General features: G+C 33.9%; 1 protein-coding gene across 8 annotated transcripts; it reads right to left on the bottom strand.

Annotated features, from left to right (window-relative positions):
• Nucleotides 1-324: 324 nt before the first annotated feature.
• Nucleotides 325-21,508, bottom strand: LOC114323442 (protein FAR-RED ELONGATED HYPOCOTYL 3-like). 8 transcript variants are annotated; one of them, XR_014332984.1, is made up of 7 exons: nucleotides 21,235-21,508; nucleotides 17,935-18,097; nucleotides 6,291-6,365; nucleotides 5,953-6,122; nucleotides 985-1,071; nucleotides 706-909; nucleotides 325-626 (listed from the first exon to the last, which is right to left on the bottom strand). XR_014332984.1 is itself a non-coding variant. In XM_082874651.1 (4 exons), the coding sequence occupies exons 1-3, from the start codon at nucleotides 1,793-1,795 to the stop codon at nucleotides 706-708; spliced, it is 924 nt and encodes a 307-aa protein (XP_082730777.1). In that variant the 5' UTR covers nucleotides 1,796-1,938; the 3' UTR covers nucleotides 325-626. The 8 variants fall into 8 exon arrangements, 1 of the variants encoding a protein (XP_082730777.1); XR_014332987.1 differs by lacking the exon at nucleotides 6,291-6,365 and having other exon boundaries at nucleotides 21,235-21,503; XR_014332992.1 differs by lacking the exons at nucleotides 5,953-6,122; nucleotides 6,291-6,365 and adding an exon at nucleotides 17,734-17,859 and having other exon boundaries at nucleotides 21,235-21,502.
• Between the last annotated feature and the right edge of the window lie 1,717 nt (nucleotides 21,509-23,225).

Below are 23,225 nucleotides of genomic sequence, written 5' to 3'. Positions count from 1 at the left end.
ATTTTTTCCAACATGTTGCAATGATGGTTTGTTTCTTGTATGTGGTTGAGAAGGCAGTGGTTAATAATGACTTTTTTTTTGTGTTTTGTTCATAGGAACTAAAGAAAATATGTTTAAATTTTGTCGGAATTATGTTGAAATAGTGCAAAACTGTGCTAGAATTATAATGTTGGATTGTTCAATCATCTTTTCTTAATGGTTTTAAAAATAAACTGTTTGACAAATGCATTAATCTGTATAAGCTAAAAGGCATAAATGAAACATGTTTATGCAGATTTTATTTTTTTTTTTTGAATAAGGTGAAATGCATAAAATAAACTAAGGTTTAAACTTCAAATTGAGATTTAAATAAACTTAAAGTTGCTTGTCCCTCCAAAAAAAAAAACCAATATTCCCATTGTCATATAAAGATCAAGCAAAAACACATTGAAACAAAGTAGATCATTTGCAAGTTTGCTCAATCAACATCACTTTCCATCATGACTTTCTTTTCCTAATCCATCCTTGTGCAATCTTGGATTTTTAACTTGCATCAAATCATTCTTTGTCAACATTCCAGTTAAGCCAGTGGGATGCATAGGTGCCATCTCAAAGCCTCCTCTCCACGATGAAGATTAATGATGATCCTAAAAACAAAACAAAAAATTAAATGACATTTTTTTTTTAAACAGAAAGATGTACTACTAGGATGGAAAAAATGCATACCTAAGATGGATAAATGCCAAACCCTTTTCCAACCATACTAGTCGAATAATGCACACTTCCTCCTTGTAGCATATTTGGCTGCCCAAAGAATGGACTCATCCCAGTAATACTTGGCAGCCCAACCATGCTTGGCCACATATGTGACACCTTCTGAAAGTCATAACTCCTACCACCAATATGTTGTGACTGTTGGAATGCAGAATCCTACATTGTGTATAACATAATTACATATTTTAAAGCAACTAACAACTATTGATGATATAAAATAAAGATTCTTACATTTAAATTAATACTCTCTTGTGTTCCAAGTCCAATAAATCTCATAGCACAACTCGTATCATGCATGTTTCTATGGTTCATAGGCTCCTACAAAAATGTAAAATAAAAGAAGTTAGGAAATATTATTAACAATAGTATAAAGTAATAATCAATCAATAAAATACAACTACACCACCACCTTCTCCACACTTTCATCAATTTGCTTGTGCATATTTTCTTTACTACTAGTGGTCTGTGTTTTCTTTTTTCTTTCCTTTCTTTTCTTAATAACCTTTTCAACCTTAGATTGCTTCCTTTTGTATGGCGGGCGCCCTTTTTGGTGAACAATTGATGAATCAAGTATGTTTATGCTTTCTTTGAGAATTCCAAAACCATTCCCACATGAGGTTGGACTCTTTTGATGAGGTTTTGAACTATCCTTATTGCTTCCACAATTCCCTTCTTTAAAGCTGATGTTTAGCTCACATATTCGCTCCATCACCTTTTCATATCTATCTTCAGAATCTTCTGCCAACTCAACAACCTCATAAAAGGCATTGCACATTTTAGCAAAGCTACGTGCCTCAAGTTTCATAGCCCAATTGTCATAACTGATCCGAACTTTTGTGTGGCTCCTTTTGACATTTTTAGACCAACTTCTTAAGATGTACTTGTCTGGTATTTGATCAACCTTCTTATGAATTAACACCACAATTTGATGGCTGCAAATTATTTCCCTATATTCAAATAACTGGCAATTACAATCAACCTCACTGGTATCCTCATGAAAACAAACATTAAAAGTTACACGACGCTGACTCTCTTCAAACATTACATCTTCAGCAACTTCATATTCAAAAATGTCAACACCTTTCTTACATGAAGACAAATCACAAGAAATCTTCCCTAATAACTCTCGCTGAAACTCTTTAAATTTTGTAGTCGTGTAAGCACTTTGAAATTATTTCTCCATGTCATAACCAACTATGCATGGGATGCACGAGTTGAAAGAACTGAAGTCGTCATTGTTTTCATTTTCAACCTTTTTTGCCAAAGCATTCTCATATTGTTTTATAAATTGTTTCAAAGTAGTCTTGGAATGGACATACCCATCAAAGAATGCATGCATGCTTTCAATCCACTGTGCGGTTGACATTCCTTCCCAAAAACTATCTTTAACAAAGGCTAGTACCCAACGATGCCCCTCGTTGTACAACTCAAGTAACCATTCATTGCTTTCAAGTTTATACTGCTCAATGAAATGTTCCTAGTTCTTTTCAAATTCTTATTTTGTTAAGGAATCATAAACCGCATTTTGAATACAAAACTTGATTGATTCATATTGTTTATACCCACTCAACTTTTCAGGAAGCTTTTCATGATATTCCATAAGCACCATCGGTGTCATGAATTAGGGAAAACACACTCTATAGCTTTTTTCATAGCTTTGTCTTGATCTATAATAATTGCACTGGGGGGACATCCAGACATCCATGCAAGCCAAGATTGAAATAGCCACATAAAAGTCTCGGTGTCTTCCCCTAATATCAATCCATACCCCAATAATGTTGAGTGCCCATGATGGATTACCTCCACGAAAGAAGCGAATGGCATGGCATATTTTTTAACCAAGTATGTTGTGTTGAATATAACTACATCACCAAATTCTTTGAATGCGGCTCTACTCCTTGCATCTGCCCAAAATACTTTTTTAGTCGACCATCGTCATCTAAATCCATCATATAAAAGAAGTCAGAATTGCCAGCCTGCATCTTCAAAAAGTAATTATGCATAGTGATAGCATCTCCTTTCCCAAGCTATAAACGCCTAACTATATCGAGATAGTTTCTTGCATCCTTCTCTAGAAATGACAAATTTTAATGTCCCCCTACCTTAACGACAAGTGAATTGAAACTTTGATTCGTTCTAATACCAACCATGTTATTCAATTCAAGCCTCTTTTTCACAGCTGTAGTGAGAAACCTATGGCATCTATAAAATCGAGCTTTGCTTCGACTCACTCCATGGTTATGGTCAAGGACCATAGAGTTCAACATCCACTTCCCATCATTGCATAAAACTGCACAAATCTTAACTTTGCAACCAGTTTTTGATTGTGGTTGCAATTGATGGAGTTTACTTGAGTTGATCCTGAGCTTTCGAGTGTGGCTACAAGCAACTGTCACATATCTGACTTGCCCTTGTACTTTTCTAAAGCTTCTAATTAACATACCGAAACCCATTCCCTTCGCATATTGTTGGTAAAATTTAACAATCTCATCAATAGAGTCAAATAGCATTCCAACCTTAAGGATCCTCTATTTTCTCTTCAATATTTTTATTTTTGTCATTCTCAATATGCCCATCATTAAACTCCACAATTTGTTTCTCTATTTCATTCTCAATATGCCCTTTATTAAACTCCATAATTTGTTTCTCTGTTTTATTCTCAATATGCCTTTCATTAAACTCCACAATTTGTTCCTCTGTTTCATTCTGAATGTTATTCTCATTATACTCCATACTTTGATAATTACTTGATATTCCTTCCATCTCTTTGCAATAAATAATATGAAACTTTATGAAAAAATATATGAGATTATTAGGATTAATAATAGGAGTAAGAAAGAGAACCTTAATTTTAAAAAAAAATTAAAAAAATTATATTCTCAAACCAGATCAATTAATTTGATCACAAGCAACATAAATTATACAGTATTCAATAAAGCACGAAACCAATTGTAGCATATCAACAATTAAAATGTAGATACATTGATTTTATTCTTCATTGTTGCTTTTTATAGTACTAGTGCATTAATCAAATTATTTTTTCCCCAAAAAAAAAAAATCAGAAAATTTCATTAGTAACAAAAGCAACAAAATAGAGATCAAACAAGAACCCCTACAAAAATAATCCAATTTGAAAATCATTTAAAAGATAGTAGACTTGGTCTATTGCAACATCAATGAAGATAACATTAACTGGGTAATTAAAAAAAATTATAGTAAAAACAACCAACTTAAAACAATGCAGGGGCACCATCATCACCAAAGTAATATATTGGGCGAACAACAGATGACTACAACCAATATAGGAAAAAAACGCAGAGTCATAATAATAGTTATGTAAAGAATTTAGAGAAAGAAAAAATGCAAAACCATAATAACAGTTTTGCGTTTGGTGAGATGAGGCAAAACATGATTACTTGTTGCGGACTATGAGAAGCCACAAAATCTAGAGCAAAAAGTTATGTTCAACCTTTGACAGTATGCGCCTGGTGATGAGAGATGGAAAACGAGAACAATTTTTGTTTCAGCAATGTCGCTACTGCTGGTGATCGTCATCTGAGTTGTTGTGGAACATGAGAGGCCAAACAACTTGGGAGCTGAAAAGTTGTGTAGTGATGGATCGCGAGAGGGTTTGGAGAACGTAGGGGTTTAGGTCTTTGTAAATTAGGTGAGGTCAGTAATTTTGAGGTAGCAATGTCACATTAGCTATTGGTATATTAGTTAGTAGGGTAATTGGTGCATTTAGTACCATTGTTTTCTCTCTATTTTTTTACACATCTTTTTATAAAAAGTCAAAAGATTCATGTTTGCAACATCCTAAACCGACCCTAAATATGGAAGACAACTAAGGGACATTGTGGGTAGTTAATGCTTGAAAATATGTACCATCAGCGCATTTTGTTAAAAAAACTAACAGATGGCTAACATTGGACTAATTTGTATAATAATTTCAAAAGGGATGTTAATGTTATTTTTGAAACATGAGGAGAGATTTCTGTAATTATGTTAAATCTTTGGGGAGGTAAATGTAATTTACCCTTTTAAAAAGTATTCCTGTGTTTTCTATGATTATTTGGCTTTTTGTTTGGAGTATGGGGGGACTTGCCGCATGGATGTATACTTGGAAATCTCTTTAACTTTACCAAAAATGTTTGATTGATCAAAAAAGCTATGAAGCAAATCCAAGGAGAATTGTGGTCAAATGTCATGACCCACCAAAGTTTCTAGGGAAAGGCAACAAAAATTGAAACTAATAGAAGAATTTAGAATTCTCTAAAACATTCAAGAGGATGGTAGAAGTCTCTAAATAGTTCTAGAACTGTATATACTATTTTTGTATATTATAGAATAAGATATTTGAGAAGATGTAGAAATGATCTAAAATCCTCTCCATTCTTACATTTCTAGAATAGTCCTTGTAACCTATAAAAAGGGATGGCCTCATTTGCCCAAACATCTAAGTGAAACAAAGCAAAATATTCTCCAAAAGTTTCTCTCTAGAAAGTGTTTCTCTCTCTCTGTCTCTCTCTAAAACTTCTTTTTGTATGTGAATCTATTTCAACTCTCTTCCAAATAGGCTGATTTAGGTGCAAACCTTGAAAAAAAACCAAGGACATGACACCAGGCAAACAATTCACTTTTTCTCCTTGATGAAGATTAATAACTAAATTCTAGGCTCAGTTGATCATAGCGTATAGTCAAAAGCTAATATAGGTGCACCTAACTTCAAAGGAATGGGTTTGGCTAGATCACCGTGTTGTGTGTAAGCCACTACTCCACCACTGTCAAGCCTTATTACAACACATAAATTCAAGTTAATTACTATAACAAAATGAAACTCTTATTTCAAAACAAATTTGAATAAAAGAAAAAAATTGAACAAAGATAATGGTGAGTTTACTAGAGAAGAAAGTAGTAGCATTCTGATTAACAACAAATGATGTGATTACAGATTGGTTGATGTAATCAACCATGTTCTTCTTCTAAGTCACATTCTTGACACTTGGATCATAGATTCCTAGATATTTATCAGATGCAAATACTGCCCACCGACAATATTATAGACAAAGTATAAATGTATGATTTCATATCAATTTATTTAGCTTCTCTTAAAGTGGTTGCCCTTAGGCCTCAAATTATCTTGGGTCAACTTTATAATTAGCAGAAAGTTTGGAGTAGAATTTATAAAATGTAACTTACCCTACAACAAGCCTTGGGAAAATGCACTGCACCATAGTGTTCCCCTAATCTCCTTTCCCCTCGTAATCAATGTACTCTTAGTCATATAGACGTGCCAAGTTGCTTGTTGCATAAATATGACTTCCATCTGGGCTTACAACAATAGTTTTGCTGTTGTATCTCTATTGTTTCTATAAATTTAAGTTTCAAAAATCAAAAAAATGTGTTAATATTTATAAATAAATAAAAAGTACAATCTCGTGTCATTGGGTCAAATCTGTCAGATCCCAACTCCTCACTATCCCACCAAACTCACCAGATAGAAGCAGCGTCTGATAATAGAGTGACAAGTTTTTTACCTTATTGTTAGTTGATAAAACATCAACTCAAGTCAATTTTTTCTCTGAATTGATAGTGTGAGAGGGCAGAGCAAGCTGCAATATAGAAAGCAATGAGGAATAATAAAACTACTCATTATTTTTAAACCTCAGTCCAAACTTGACTTATCATATATACTCTTTTTTAAGGAAACATTTTCAATTCAACATACCCAACATCCTAGAGATTGATGCGGCTAGCGAAGCATGTGTACATAGAAGTATGATTTTCTTTCAGTTAAAGTAGAAATCAACAATGGCACCCCTATTCTTATCATAGTCGAGGAGCCACTAGAAATAATTTGAAATGAGGTATGGCAAATGAAAGGAAAAGAGGTGAGGAGAAAATGACACAAGGTGTTAGCTTTTGATCTTTAGATGAGTTCTGATTCTACGTGGCCCTTACAAATCAATCAAACTTTTTTTAATGGTTTTTTTATTTTTTATTAGAAAATTAATATTAAAAAAGTATTAATTTTTTTAATGCAAAAGTTAATGTGACATGAATTTTGACAAACAACCCAAAAAAGTCCACAAATGTTTGCTAACAGCCCATGTTTCTTCTATTACATTCTATTTGTTCTAACAAAAAACATTTTTTTTTTTTTGATTGGCAAAATAAAACCTTTATTGATGAACAAAGATCTCATTACATCAAGGAAGGAAAAAAGATGGGAGAAAAAAGCATTATAACGAGACATACCAATCCCAACTAGGTTGGCACAAATATGCCTACCCAATCCCTTGCTAGCACACCATCAAGAGTTGGTGAGTAACCAACCAAAGCCAAGAAAAAACAACAACTGGCAAAACAAAACAGCACAGGAGCATCCCACCAATCTATCATTTGTTTTCAAAAACCAAGACACAAACAACAATAAGCATATCAAAACAACACCAAAAACATCACAACAGCACAGCACCAAAACAACTCTACAGCAGCAACAATCAGCAGCAACTAGCATCAACCCAATACTAAGAATAGCACTACAGCAACCATTACCATTAGCAGCATCCAAAGATAGCAAAACTACCCAGCAGACAAACCAGCAACAGAGTAGAAATACCAGACAAAACCAGAAATTCACCCTTCACCTCAAGCACTGTCTAATCAGTAGCCATTCTCAGCTTAACACCTCCACTACTTCACCCCAGAAGTTCACTCAACAACAGCACACCTTCTTTTCTTTAAACACCAGTACCCGTCACTTGATACATCTCCTAATCTATTAAGTTTGAAACAAACTGGTAAATTGAATAATCTCTTCCCACTATATTTGACTTCAACCACATGGCCACTCTAACCTTGATAAGCTCACACAGATCTTCACTATTGGGCTGAACCTCATTGAAAATGACATCATTTGTGTGCTTCCAAACAGACCAAAAAATTATTACTGTTATTGTTTTCCATATCTGTAATTCCCCTTTTTTAAACTTCCAGCCACTCCACCACTGAAGCAGACCTTCCACTATATCAGGCACTGCCCATTGCACTCTCTACCATTTGATTATGCTAGACCATATATTCCATACAAAATGACAGTGCAACATTATATGGTTTAATGACGACTCCTCTGTTCCACACAGAACACAAAATAATCCAACTCTTGTGTCAATAACCCTAATCTTATGTAGAAAATCCATTGTCTTTTTTCTCCCTTTCCATACCGACCAAGCAAAGAACTGTGTTTTTGGAGCTGTTGGATTGTTCCAGATCAAACCAGATAACCTTTGCCTAGATCCAATAAGCAACTCACACCAGTTGAAAACTGACTTAACACTGAAACAACCAGAACAATCAGCATTTCATCTAATGTTATCCAAATTTTCTAGGCACAAATTTGGTCCTTATCCTAATTCCTCTTTCAACTTTCTTAAATCCTCCTCCTCTCATGCTAGTAAAAATCTTCTAAAAGTGAAAATCCAATCATCAATATTACCTTTTCTATCCACCATGTCTTTCAGTGATGCCCCTTAATCAGTAGAAATGCTAAAAAGTCTTGGATATTTATCCTTCAAACAGAGCCTACCCGGCCAAGCATCCTCCCAGAACTTAATCCTATTTCCATTCCCAACTCTGATTTCAACACTTTCCATAAAAAAATTAAAGAACCTAGGATTAGAATGAACTACTGATAGTATATCACTCCAGATCCTTGAGCTATTACAATCAACCATATGAAAAGGAAACCATCTCCTGCCTTCATCACCATACCTTCTACAAATCATAATCTTCCATAGTGCATCATCTTCAACCCCAAACCTCCACCACACTTGGCCAATAGACTGTCATTTACTGCTTTAATGTCCCTGATACCCAAGCCTCCAAGATTCTTACTCACTGTAGCTTCTTTCTACTTCACTGAGTGTAACTTCCTCTTCAGATCAAAATCACCCCATAGGAATGCTGATTGTATCTTATCAATCTCCTTGGTTATTCCTTGAGGCATCTTAAATAAGGACATGTAATAAACTGACAGGTTCGAGAGCACAGATTTAATTAGTGTCACTCTACCAGCAAATGAGAGCACTCTTCTCTTCCATCCAGCTAATTTTGCCTTGAACTTGTCCACCATAGGTTTCCAAAATTGCTTTCTTCTAGGATTAGCCCCTAAAGGCGTACCCAAGTACTTAAAAGGAAGTTTTTGACTCGTGCAATTTAATCTTGAAGCAAAATCAGCAACTTTAGCCTCATCAATTCCCACTCCACTGATAGCACTTTTGTGATAATTAATCTTTAGCCCAGAAACTACTTCAAAGCATCTTAAAATTCTCTTCATATTTGAAACCTCTACCTAATCTGCCTCACAAAATAAGACTGTGTCATCAGCAAATTGTAGGTGAGATAACTTCAATCCTTCATCACCAATAATGACCCCTTTTATCAGTCTTATTTCTCTGGCCCTCGATAACAACATATTTAGCCCTTCAGCTATAATAATGAACAAAAATGGAGAGATTGGATCCTCTTGCCTTAACCCTTTTTGGGGACACACTTCCTCGGATGGATAACCATTAACTAGGCGGCAAGATACTGTAGCTGAACTTAAACAAGACCTCATCCATTTCACCCATTTGGTCTCCAACCCAAACTTGCCCAACATATCAAACAGAAAACTCCAATTTATTGTATCATAAGCTTTTTCAAAATCAAGTTTTAAAATTAGCCCACTTTCCTTGGATCTTTTCCACCAGTCTACCACTTCATTTGCTACTAAAATCCCATCCAGTATACTTCTCCCACTCAGGAATGCAGACTGTGTTGAGCTAATGATATTTGGTAATACTTGTTTTAATCTACTAGCTAAGACTTTTGATAGAATCTTGTACGTGGAATTTATGAGACTGATTGGTCTAAAATCTTGGATTCTTGTTGGGTTTTCCTTTTTGGGAATTAAAGATAAAAAAGAAGCATTCAGGCCCTTCACCAACCTCTCATTCACATGAAAATCTGCCATAAATTTGAGAATATCATCATTCATTATCCTCCATCCTTTTTGGATGCAAATCAAATTAAATCCATCAAGCCCAGGGGCTTTATTCCCATCACACTCCTTAATAGTAACCCATACTTCTGATTCAGAAAACTTTTTGTAAGTGTGGTAGGTAGAGTTGAGTGTGTTAGGTGAGAGTTGAGTGTGGTAGGTAGATGTAAGTGTGTTAGGTGAGAGTTGAGTGTGGTAGGTGAATATGTTTTTCTCTTCTATATATAGGAGTCATTGTATATATCAAAAACATCAATCAATAATACTTGAATTTTATCATGGTATCAGAGCTTTGTTAAGAACCTCGTATTTTTGCTTCACCGGCGGGCGGCAGCCTCGCCTTGGCCGCCCGCCGGACCTCTCATCTTCCAACTAATACAACCCCACAACACACAAGCTTCCTCTCTCTCTCTGCGCAAGTCTTCACCACTTGGTGCGAAGTCTTCATCGTCTGTATCGGTACTCGAATCTCTATGGCCGAAGAAGCCCCACCATCACAGACCCAATCGGGTTCAGATCCTGATCCGTTACAGTACTGGTGCTACCACTGCAACAAACGGGTCTCCATCGAAACCCTCCCCGACGTGGTCTGTCACGAGTGCAAGAACGGCTTCGTCGAGTCCATCGCCGCCGCGAACCCCTCCCCTCCGCCGTCCTGAACCTCCGATCTCGTCGACGAACCTTACTTCGACTCCTGGTTCCTGTTGATGGCTCCAGCTTCAAGAAATCGAGAAAATATATAGGCTGGAATATACAAAAAATCACTGATCTCTCTCCCTTCATGGCTCCAGCTTCAGGAACATACTGTTCTTTTGATTATACAATCACTGATCTCTCTCCCTCCGGTTTACATCTCTCTCTCTGGTGAATGGGGTGAGTGGTGTTCATGTGGGTAGAAGATACAGATTGTTTTTGATATACAATTCAACACAGAGGGCACATGAGGATGAACATCACAAAAAATCTCACTCTCCCTCTGCAACACCACCGAAATTCCATCATCCCCACTTTTTGCACACACCCATACTTCTTTTTTTTTATTTTTAAACTAATCTTCATCTTTTTCTTTTCATTCACTTTACTTTTTTTTTTCACCACCACACGGCACATGCTTTCACTATTACTATATATTATTATTATTATTATTCTTACACAATCAAACCATTAATATATTATTATTATTATTATATAGTTTTCAAGCCCACGGTTTTCCATTATTATTATTATTATTCTTATTATTATTATTATTATTCTTATTGTTGTTAAAAAAAAAAAAAAAAAAAAAAACAGGCAGAAGACGAACTGCATTCATACCCACTTATCTCTGCTGATCCCACTTTTCACAAAGCACAAAGAGGCAGAACTGCACACCAAACTCATTTTATTCATGTCGGGACTCACCCCGATCACCATTTTACACCACAAAAAAAAAAAAAAAAACAAACAAACAAACAAACAAACAAACAACCAACACCACAACGGCTTTGTTTTCTTTTCTGCAGACGGCCACACGCCGACATCCCTTCTCTACTCTGCCGCCGGTCTCTTCTTCTTGCCTCCATCCTAGGCGGCCCTTGCAGGTGTTGCCTCCGTGTTTCCCACTCCACTGGGCATGATCACTACTCCCAGCTCCTCCACTGCAGAATATGGCGGACCTCCAAAACGGAACATCACGGTGGCCTTCCGCTTCAGCTCCTTATTTTACGCCTTTAGCACACTTATCTCTGCTCGCGCATCCTTATACATGCGTTGGAGCAGAGCCAGCTGGGAGTTTAATTGCAGCACCTCATTTGTCCTACTCTGCAGCCGATGCGACAAGTTTGTGACTGCCGTCATCGTCTCCACACAGGACTTCAAAGTATACTGATTGGCTTCAATGTCAGTTTGCACTGCCATTTTTTGCTCCACAGACCGCATAGGAAAGTTCAACGGAGCAAACCCTGGGGTGCTTGGTTGAGGTTCACTGGCCCCCGCACCAGTTATCTCTCTTGTTGACTCGTTAAGGTCTGGAAAGAGAGTGAGCAGACCACGGGAAGACGAAGCCATTTTCTGGAAAACAGAGTGTTACAGAGTATCTCTCTCAGAAATCTCTCTCAGAAAACAGAGACAACAGAGTGTTACAGAGTATCTCTCTCAGAAATCTCTCTCAGAAAACAGAGTGTTACAGAGTATCTCTCTCAAAAATCTCTCTCAGAAAAACGAAGAGTTTTTCAGAGTTTTTCTAGCAGGTTTTTGTCTCTACTTCCAAGCCTCAGCCTCCGCTTCGGTTTATAAAGACCATGACAAAGAGGCCGACACGCGTTCTGTCGATCATGTGCATCGCCGCGTGTCTGGCGCACCTTTTGATGGCACGCCTTTTTATGGATTGGGCACGCCTTTTGATGGCACGCCTTTTGAAAGATTGGGCACACCTTTTGAGGGTGCGACTTTTTAGGGGTCCGACAAGACTCTGTAAACTGTCCCGACATTGATTCCGGTTAGCTCCTTCATGGGTCCGACAAGACTCTGTAAACTGTCCCGACTTTGATTCCGGTTAGCTCCTTCATGGGTCCGACAAGACTCTGTAAACTGTCCCGACATTGATTCCGGTTAGCTCCTTCATGGGTCCGACAAGACTCTGTAAACTGTCCCGACATTGATTCCAGTTAGTTTCTACAAGGGTCCAGCAAGACTCCGTAAACTGTCACAGGCTTTATCTACTACCACGGTCTGCCACAACCATACAGTGTCCTCTACAACGTTATGACACAACCATACAGTGTCCCCTACAACGTTATGACACCACCATACAGTGTCCTCTACAACATTATGACACAACCATCCAGCGTCTTCACCAACGGTCTGACACGACCATACAGTGTCTCCTATCCTTTTTTATTTTATGTATTCGTGTATTTTCTTGTTTTGTTACTCTCTCCAAACTCAAGTTGGTTAGTTCCTATCCCCCTTGAGTTTGAGGGGGGCTGTAAGTGTGGTAGGTAGGGTTGAGTGTGTTAGGTGAGAGTTGAGTGTGGTAGGCAGATGTAAGTGTGTTAGGTGAGAGTTGAGTGTGGTAGGTGAATATGTTTTTCTCTTCTATATATAGGAGAGTCATTGTATATATCAAAAACATCAATCAATAATACTTGAATTTTATCACTTTTTCACCCTCAACTCATCTAGACAGGGTTGAATTAACCTAAAAGCTCCACCAATCTTCGGTCTAACCCTCTAAGTTTCTACAAATGCCTCTCCAACATACCTTGCAATTTCCCATTTCATTTCTTGAGGTTTGTTGTAAGACGTACCCTTGATTATGATGGAATCCATCAGATTTCTACTCAGCCTCTTTGTAGCCAAAATGTGGAAATACCTAGTATTTCTATCTCCTTTTAAAGCCCAATTTATTCTGGATTTCTGCACCCAAATCCATTCCTTTATTTTTCTCAGCTTCCAAATCTCCCATTTAAGCTCTCTTCTTCTGGATATTTCAATATCATTCATAGGCCTATCCTTAGCAACCCAGTCTAATGCATGCATTGCGTCCTCTACCTCTTTGAGCTCATATTCAACATTCCCAAACACTTTAATATTCCATACTTTCAGTGTTTCCTTCAAGACTTTCAGTTTAACCTTTAATCTAAACCCAGCCCATCCATCCACCAAAGTACTGTCCCAAACTGATTTTACCTTATTCATAAAGGTAAGGTGGAGAACCCAAGCATTTAAAAATCTAAATAGTTTAGGCCCCCAATCCCTCTCATCCTCCATTAATAATATTGGACAGTGGTCAAATAATGACCTAGGTAACCCCCACAATTTGAAACTAAACCATTCTAACCAGTCTAGGTTGACTAAAAATCTATCCAATCTACTCCACCTCTCCCTTCCTAAGAGTTGCACCACGTATACTTCCTCCCAATCATTGGGACATCCATTAACTCCAATGTATTTATAAAATCATTGAACTTATTCATTTCACCATCCCTCCTAATATAGCCTTTTCTTTCAGAAAACATTTTCTTATGTTTAGTTGCGTTTTTAAAATTAATGTATTAACGGTTATATTAGTGGTGGTGGTAGTGGCAGCGGTAAGGTGGAGGCGTTTGGGTGTGGTGGTGGCGGTAGTAGTGCGGCAGCAGCAATGGCGATGACAACGGTAGTGGTGTGATGGTAGTGGTGGTGATAGTGATGGTGATGGTAGTAATAGTAACTAGCGAATTACCCATACTTTGCGCAGGTATAATTAAATAATCAAAAAATAGTTTTTAAAATTAAATAATAACATAAAATTTATCTAAAATATGTAGCAAAATGATTTATAATTAATTAAATTTTATTCATTTTTATTAGAGTTACACATAAGAGAATGATTTTTTTATTCTAATGTGTTCTAAGTTCTTAATATAAAATACGTGTCATAATTTGATTCGTAAAAATTAAATAATAAATTACAAAAGTTATATTTACGATTAAATATAAATACACTTGGTTTTACAAGTTTTGTAATTTTAATTTACCATATACTAATAAGATATAATTACATTTCACCTATATTTCACACAATTTTTTTCTTTTATTTTCCTTTCAAAATTTCTATCCAAATCCACGAACCAAACACAACATTAATGTTTGAAAGGAGTTTTGGATCACTATCTAAAAATATCTATATAATATTTGGTGGGGAGAAGTAAATTCTTGAAATGGATCATTAATCACATTATAAGGGAATGGTCATTCTTTAAGTAAGCTAAAAAATAATCATTTTATTCCATTATACTTTCGTTTCAGTGTACCAAACACAACATAACATTAGTGCTGTTTCAGGGCAACAAATGGTATTAAAATAAATTTGATAAATTTAAGAAATTTGTATATAGATGAGAAATGTATTATGATATTATTTTGCATAAACTATGACAAAGTATATATGCATCTAGAAAACACATTTCAATGACTAAAAGTCCGTTTAGGAAGTGGCTATTTTAATTGACTTTTTGATTTTTTATAATAAAAAATGTGTAAAAAATTAGAAAGAGTGATGTAATACCTTAGATTTCAAATAGAATTGAAATCAGATTATAAAAAATATAATTATTGACTTTAAATAATACATATATAGAATCAATAAATGATACAAATTTTTATAATTTATTTAACAGATCTAATCAATCACAACTCATAATTTTTTTGATCAAATGAATAACCAAAAAAATATAATCATAGTCACAAAGTCTGGTAACTCAAATCATTACTACATACCATTAAAATAACTCAAAATATATTCCAGGCACAAAATTTAAAAGTTTTGACACCCTTTTGTCTATCGCAGCATTGAAGCCAACAATCATTTGTTAGTTAGCATAGAAGTTGAAGGAGGCATCTAAAGGAGCTAAAGACAAAGCCTCCAAAGAAGGCAAAAATAAAATGAAATTGTAGAGATGATGCTTTTTCTTGTAAAAAGGAAGCAATGAAATATATGTTTGAGAGATCTTCTTAATTTATATAAAAGTAGTGAGACATGCTTCCTACGTAAGTTGTTCATTTTATAAGGAATTTTGAATATCCTATATAGTTATAGAGGGGTTTATTAAGTAGGTTTTTTATTTTAGGAAAAAAAAATCCCTAAATTATAGATATATACTATAATTATCTTGGTGACTAAAAGTTTGAATTTTAAAATTTAAACCTCTAAATCATGAATTTTTTATTGATAAATCCCATCTAGAGATGTTCTATCCCAATGGTGGGATGCAGAGATGTTGAGAATCGCGATGGAGGATTCAAACGATGAGACGATGAGAACTGGTATGAAAATGAAGGTTTTCTGAAAGCCTTGCCGTATATTTTGCGATTTGCTCATATGTTTTTGTGCTGTGACGTTTTGAATGGAAATAAATGCTCAAAAATGTGTAGGGGTGTTTTGGACAAATTGCTAGGTATGAGACTTATTGGAATAGTCAAAAACGTTTTGGGCTAGATGGAACAAAACACTTAGAAAGTGGATTTATCAAAAAAACTCTCCTAAATCATTTGTGTTTATTGATAAATGTTACTAAAATTTTAAATTTTATTTTATAGTAACCAATGGATTTTTTTCTTCTTTAAAAAAATTTAAAAGTCAACAAATAGTTGAGCCTTTAGAGCTCTCACAGTTCTTGTTGTTAAAATGTTATTTTAGTATACTGTATAGATATAAATAATTAGCTCATTGTTTATTAATATTTAGAATAACTATTATATATGTTAAAGAATCAATAATATTTAAATTTTAAGTTAAAGAATTAATTACTTTCCATATGTGTATGTATGAATATATCAAAATCATGCATTAATGCAATCTTAGGGAAGTAATTTTGAAAATAAATTTGGTATGGTAAACATAAATTAAGGAAGTAATTTGAAATGATAATTATGGTGGCATAATTTAAGAGTTTAATATAAAACTATATGAATTTAATTATAAACTAATTAAAATGCAACACATAATGATACTTAGTATTTTCATTATTAAAAAAATATAAAAAATTGAGTTGACAGTTTGAACCTTAAAGAAATCCTATTGAATTAGAATTATATATAGTATAGATTATTTAAAATTTAAAATTATAAATGTAAATTACTCAATCATAATATACGTAAATCTCTACATATATATATATATATATAAACATTTAGTGTGTATGAAAATAATGAGGATTGATATGTACCTTGAATAGTAATGACCAATGCAAGGGGAAAAAAAATGTTATGAAATTTTAATTATATATATCATCTTATGCTTTATGGTGAAGAATAGAAAATATTTTTAGGTGAAATATTTTTAAGTGTGTGATTTATTATTATTATTATTATTATTATTATTATTATTATTATTATTATTATTATTATTTAATTGGAAAACTCCTTCTTTCTTGAGTGTGCGATTTATTAATTATTTATATTTTGATTGAAAAACTATTTTATTTGACTGTAAGGAATGAATAATTTTAGGAATGAAAAATGCATTCTTTGTTTTAAAAAAAAAATAATAAAAAGTGTTTGAGTGTGTTTTAATAATTATTTTTTAAATTGGAAAATCACAAAATTTAGATTGAGCACTTAGAGCTTTCTTAGCTATTCTCACTAAAAACTCTATTTTTCTTAATATATAGTATAGATGAGTAGAGATGGTGGTGGTGATGGTTGTAGGCATCGGTATTGATGGTGGTTGTGGCCATGGCAGCGGTCAACATGATGGTAGTGGTGGTAATATGATAGCACTGATAACACTTTTGTTTGGAAAACGTTTTTCGTTTTTTAAAAATAAAAATATATTTCGTCCAAATAGACTTATTTTCTATTGATCATAAAAAATATTTTTTATTAACTTTTATTTTTTGTTGTACTAAACGACAAAAAATGTAAAAATATTTTCTGAAAAATATTTTCTATCCTTATACCAATATCTTAAGTTCAACAACCTCAAAGGCCCTCCACTTGAATGGACACAAATTCACCCCCACGGGTTAAGGACCAGTCCTAACTGAATTTATTAATTTAGCCCACTAATTGGCACAAATATGGACAACCTTTGTGCTCCGTTTGTTTGTCTGTAAGTTGATTAGGGATGGCAATTTAAAACCGATCCGATAGGGACTGACCCCCCAAATCTAGATTATAACATTTTTTTTTCTGAAAAATACCCCCGACGGGTCGGGGATAGTATTCAAAAATAAATCCCCGACAATTTTCAGGGCGGGAACGGTTATACGTTTTCCAACCCCGGCCCCATCCCATTTTCATCCCCGTCCTCGTTTCCCCTCGAACTAAAATTGCATACATATACCCCTATATCCATTCATATATATACTCCTCTATCCACCATCAAACAATAGAATAAAAAACAAAGAGAGAGCAAAGAGAAAGCAGAGAGAGAGAAAGTGAACAGAGAGCAAAGACAGAGAGAGAGAGAGCACCGAATCAGTGAGCAAAGACGAGCGGAGAAGACTGGCAAGGCAAGGAACGGAGAAGATCGCAAGGCAAGGCTCTCTCTCTCTCTCTCTCTTTCTCTCTCTCTCTCACTCTTTCTCTCTCTCTTCCTGCTACTGTCGCGAGTTAATAAGTAAACAAATGCAAGTTAGACCTTAAATTAAATATAAACAACTTTGCAAACTTACCAACACTACTAGATGCAGTCACCTCATGCACAGGTTGCACATTATGTGGTGGTTAGGGTTGGGTACCAATCTCTTGACGTGGGGGATCCATCCCTTCTTCTGGGGTGGGAGTTAATGGCCTCGAATAAGGCTGTAAACGTAACCCCAGTGGCATCTCTTGTTCCTGAAATAACATAATCGAATAGTAAACAAGATATTTAACACAGTTAAAATATATTTTAAAAAAGATATGATGTTTAAGATATATGAAGAAGATATTTAAATAGTAAATGATATGTTCACACACAAATATAAAATAATGTATATAATACCTTGCGATAAAAGGAACCCAATAACTCGTTATCACTATCGTTCTCACTCCCTGACGGATTATACTCATCATCATCATCTACCTCAACCCTAATTCCCTTTTCCTTTGCATTTGCACATTTGGGCTGAACCACACTCATCAAAGAATTTGTAATATTCTTCACTCCAAGATTGTTCATTACCTCATAGTTCTTCTTGATTCGCTTATTTCTTTGTTTCTCATATTCTGTTAGCTTCTTAGTTCTCAAATCACCTGGTTTCAGCCATTGTCTTTTTCCTTTGACCATTTTCTACAACTATATAACATAATTCAACTTTAATTGGAAAATATAGACAATATAATTATTCACCATTAAATAAAAGAAGAAAAACATAATCCCAAACATAATCCCAATGTTTCGAATTGTAATGCATATATTTTAACTCCAAATATTTCATAACAAGGAAGTTCCAATCCCTTGAATTAATATTTCACGCAAAAATTTTAAATCATATTGTAGAGTAGTGAAGGTTTCCATGGAAAAAAAATCAAGACAAGAGATCCTCTTCTTAAAAGAGGTGATGTTCCTGTATTGCATATATTTTAAATCCAATTAGGATTGATGATCATTGATGCTTAACATAATTATGTCTTGCATTAATCATATATTACATTTGATTTTCTAATTCCTGGATGGACAGTTTCACTATGTTTGCCCAAAAGTATTATTTTTTAGCTTTTTGGGTATACAATCTACTTTATAAAAGTATTATTTTTTAGAATTTTTTTTTATTAGGTTTTGAAATTCTTACGGTTAATGGTGTTTTTTTTGGGTCCATGCAGGCAAAAGAAATGGCCTTGAATATGACTGTAGATGTTTTTTGTAGATTAGCAAAGCAGCATACTAATGTAGCTCAGTTACTTACCATGTATGAAAACCTCTCTCCTTTTCTAATTTGTTGTGTCAATTTTGAAATATTTATGCAATTTACTTAAATGTGAAGATATGTTCCTTGCTATGTGTACAGTTTTTTCTTCTGCTTATGTAGATATTTATGCATTTCAATTTTTTAAATTGGTGGATTGTTATTTGTCCCCTTCTTTTCTTGTTATGAATGACTCCCTTGCTGCTGTTAGTACTAATAAGTGTTTTGTTCTCTCACATACCTGCAATTTGAATTTATGAAGCTGAAAATATGACAGACATATAATCATGGGAGACACGTAATTCATTCACTTACAGAATTATTGAAATACTTTGTATATTATCTTTGGTTTTCTATATCAAATGCATCATTACATACATAAAACTTATTATCAAAAGAACTTGTATATGTCTTTTTGAGAATGTTTTTGGCCCTGTCATGTAATATATATTGTGTCTAAATGCCTCTAAAGTCATCGACATTAAGTATTTGGCTTAACAGTCTCAGAATTAAGTAGAATGGAATTGGCTTATGGATAATTTCATTGGCCTTGAAATGCCCTATAATAGTATATTGTATTTTATATATATGCATGAATGTAAAATATTTCTGCTGAGGCAGGATCAAATTACATATTGTTTTAAGCTTCATATTCTTACATTCCTCAGTAACTTCTCTGTGGAGCCCACATTTGTCAAACTTATGTTGAAGTATTTGGTCCTTGTTTTTCACATCATGTTTGTTAATCAGCAATTAGTGGCCACACAATCCATATGGTCTTTTCTACTTCCTAACATTTCATGGCTATAATTTGGAGTTTTATATGGATGAGATATCTCTCAATCTCCAATCAAATTGGAATTTGGTGAGCATGATGAGAATGAAAGAAACACGCAACTCATTGTGGATTTTATAAAATAATTGGTGTACCACAAAATCCTGTTCTGGAGTGTAAGAGTAAGAAGTTCTACTCCAACTATAATTTTGGTTGTGAATGCTCCTGAAATAGTAAACTTGCAATCATCTGAAGAAAAATGTCAATTGTCTTAAAAATAAGAAGAGGATACTTACTATATTATTGACATTTTAAAAAAAAATGTATGAACTTAACTCCTTATCATTTATACTTATTTAATTATGAATTGTTGGTAATATAATATCAAATTTGTTAGTGTGTTTTGAGCTTTACTTCTTCGTATATATATCAAATCAGTTTTATGGATGCAACTCCTCCCAATAGAAGGTGACATCTGTAATGTACCAATTTTTCACCAGCACTTCATTCAATGTAAAATGAACCAATTATTGCCCTCAAATTATTAAATTTATTATTTGTTATGATTAAATTATTACCATTTACTTTGTCTGAAATATTTTCATAGACATTACTTATAATTACATTAAACGTGATTTTATTTAAGTAAATAAGTTTTTCTTACAAAAATAATTAATCACTAGCCTTATAACTTAAAAGTATTTTACAGTTGCCAGCATGCAACTGTAACATAATTAATCATCTTCTTGACGTGATCAGAGTGGATTGTTTCCATTCTAATGTATAAGATTGCTAACACATTATTAAAAATTAAAATCAACGGCCTATACCGATTGACCTTGTAATGGACATCTCCATTTCATTTATGAAACAGTGAGAATCCAGCTCCCCTAATTGATATGATAAATTACTTTGTAAATGCCCCTAACAAATATCATCCAGAAACCAAAATACATAAAACAGAGACTTTGTATAGCAAAACAACCCACACTCAAGTATGTAATAAAACCAACCAAATACAAATAGAAGCATACATAGAAATAGTTCTACCTACTTCACTCCAACTATGGACATGAGAAACAGAAGACAATGGTCAAGTATTTAGGACCCTTTCCTTTCTTCCCCATTAAGCTATAATTTCGCACTAGAAAAGAAAACATGCCACATCTTAGAGCAGGATACATATATATATATATATATATATATTATATGTATAACAATATAATGTATACAGAACACAGAGTAGCAAAAGAAAAGAGAGAAAGAGAGAGCATCGAGAGAAAAGAGCAACGAGAGAGAGAGAGACTAACAAATCAGCGGCAGTGAGAAGAGGAGATGAGATCGGCAAGGGAAGGAGAGGCTAGATCGGCACAGCAGCGAGGGGCGGTGAGGAGAGGAGAAGCTAACAGATCAGCGGCGGTGAGGAGAGGGTGACGGCGGTGAGCAGAGTGAGCCGATCGGCGATGAATCTGTGTCTGAATCGATGAGGAGAGTGAGCAGCGGCGTCGCCTCTGTGTGTGTGTGTGTGTGTGTGTGTGTGAAACAGGTTTGAACCGATAAATTATTGTGGGTGTTTGAAGCGCCAAAACATTTTTTTTCCCCCTAAATATTTAGTAACTAAATTATTTATTAGTGGCAAAATTATTTCTTTGGTGCCAAAATATTTTTTTTCCCCCCTAAATATTCAGTAACTAAATTATTTATTAGTAGCAAAATTATTTCTTTGGTGCCAAAACATTTTTTCCCCCCTAAATATTTAGTAACTAAATTATTTATTAGTGGCAAAATTATTTCTTTGGTGCCAAAACATTTTTTTTCCCCCCTAAATATTTAGTAACTAAATTATTTATTAGTGACAAAATTATTTCTTCACCAAAGATAGAAATATTGGCCACAAAAATCGTTTTGTCACTAAATAATATTAAAATATTAAAAATTATTGGTGACAAAAATATATTCGTCATTAATAATTTTATAATTAGTGACTAATTTTTTCGTCACTAAAAGTCTCAAAAGTTTGGCACCCTCCGAAAATATTAGCGGGAAAATATTTGGTGACAAAAAAAATTATAAATAATGACGAAAAATAATTTCGTCACCTAATTTTTTTATTATGATTTAGATTGGTGACGAAATTTTATTTTTGTCTCCAAAAATGGTACATTTGGAGACGAAATATGATTTTCGTCATTAAAAGATACGTTTATCGTGACAAAAAAAATTTCGTCATTAGTTTTCGTCTCTAAAGACTATTTTTGTTGTAGTGCGATACCAGAGTCGCCAAACCTGCATACTTTGGCATCGGTTCCCTCCGCCACGACAAATCTGAGCAGATCTCTCTCTCTCTCAAATCTCTCTCTCTCTATTTGTGACACACACTCAGATACACAGATGATGTTGCTATTGATGATATTGATTATGTTGTTATTGATGATGTTGATGTTGATGTTAATGATTTTGTTGTTTTTGTATTGGGATTTTCCGGGGTCAGGGAAACCCGATCCATATTAGGGTACGGGGAGATGATAGATGATAGATTCCTTGCCGAGAATCGGGGGCAGGAACGAAAAATTTTATACATTTAGGGATCAGGGACGTGTGTAATCCCTGATCCCACCCCGATCCGTTGTCATTCCTAGATCTAAATACCTTAAATTTTAATAGCTTTTTAATTAGACTGTAAAGCTTAAACATAATAGAATAACCCTAAAATCAACCGAACTAATGTAGCTAGTGTCTCAGAGAAAATTAAAGATAAATATACATCATATCATACATATATACATATATATATATATATATTATTAAAAATAGCATTTTTTTCCTTACTTAAGTGGCACATTCTAAAACTTTATTTTTTTCTAAAAAAGCCACATCGACATGTATTTTCTATTTACATATAAAGTTCTGTACAAACTCAATTTCAATTATAATAACCAATTTTATGTGGACACTATTTGAGAAATATTTATTTTTCATATATTTTTCATTGTGTATCTAGCTTTGTCATTGTCAGGTTTGATTTATATAATTGATATTTTAATTTAATTATTATAATATTTGAAAAAAAAATTATCTCGATATACAAATAAATAAGACAGAATATGCTTAATTATGTGCATCGCAAAAATCAAATTAATTTTCTTTTATATTTTTATTTTTTGTCTATCTTATTGATGTCTTAATATTAATTTTTATTTAATGAAATTATTTATTACAAAATATTTATATTTATATTTAATTTAAATTTTATATACCTATATACAATATGTATGAATAATTCAAAAAGAATATTAAAGAA

The sequence above is a fragment of the Camellia sinensis genome, chromosome 1 (assembly GCF_055761805.1).
Source record: "Camellia sinensis isolate YWXY chromosome 1, ASM5576180v1, whole genome shotgun sequence".
Taxonomy (NCBI): Eukaryota; Viridiplantae; Streptophyta; class Magnoliopsida; order Ericales; family Theaceae; genus Camellia; species Camellia sinensis.
The sequence above is the reverse complement of the archived record's forward strand: the minus strand, read 5'-3'. Positions and strand labels throughout refer to the sequence as shown.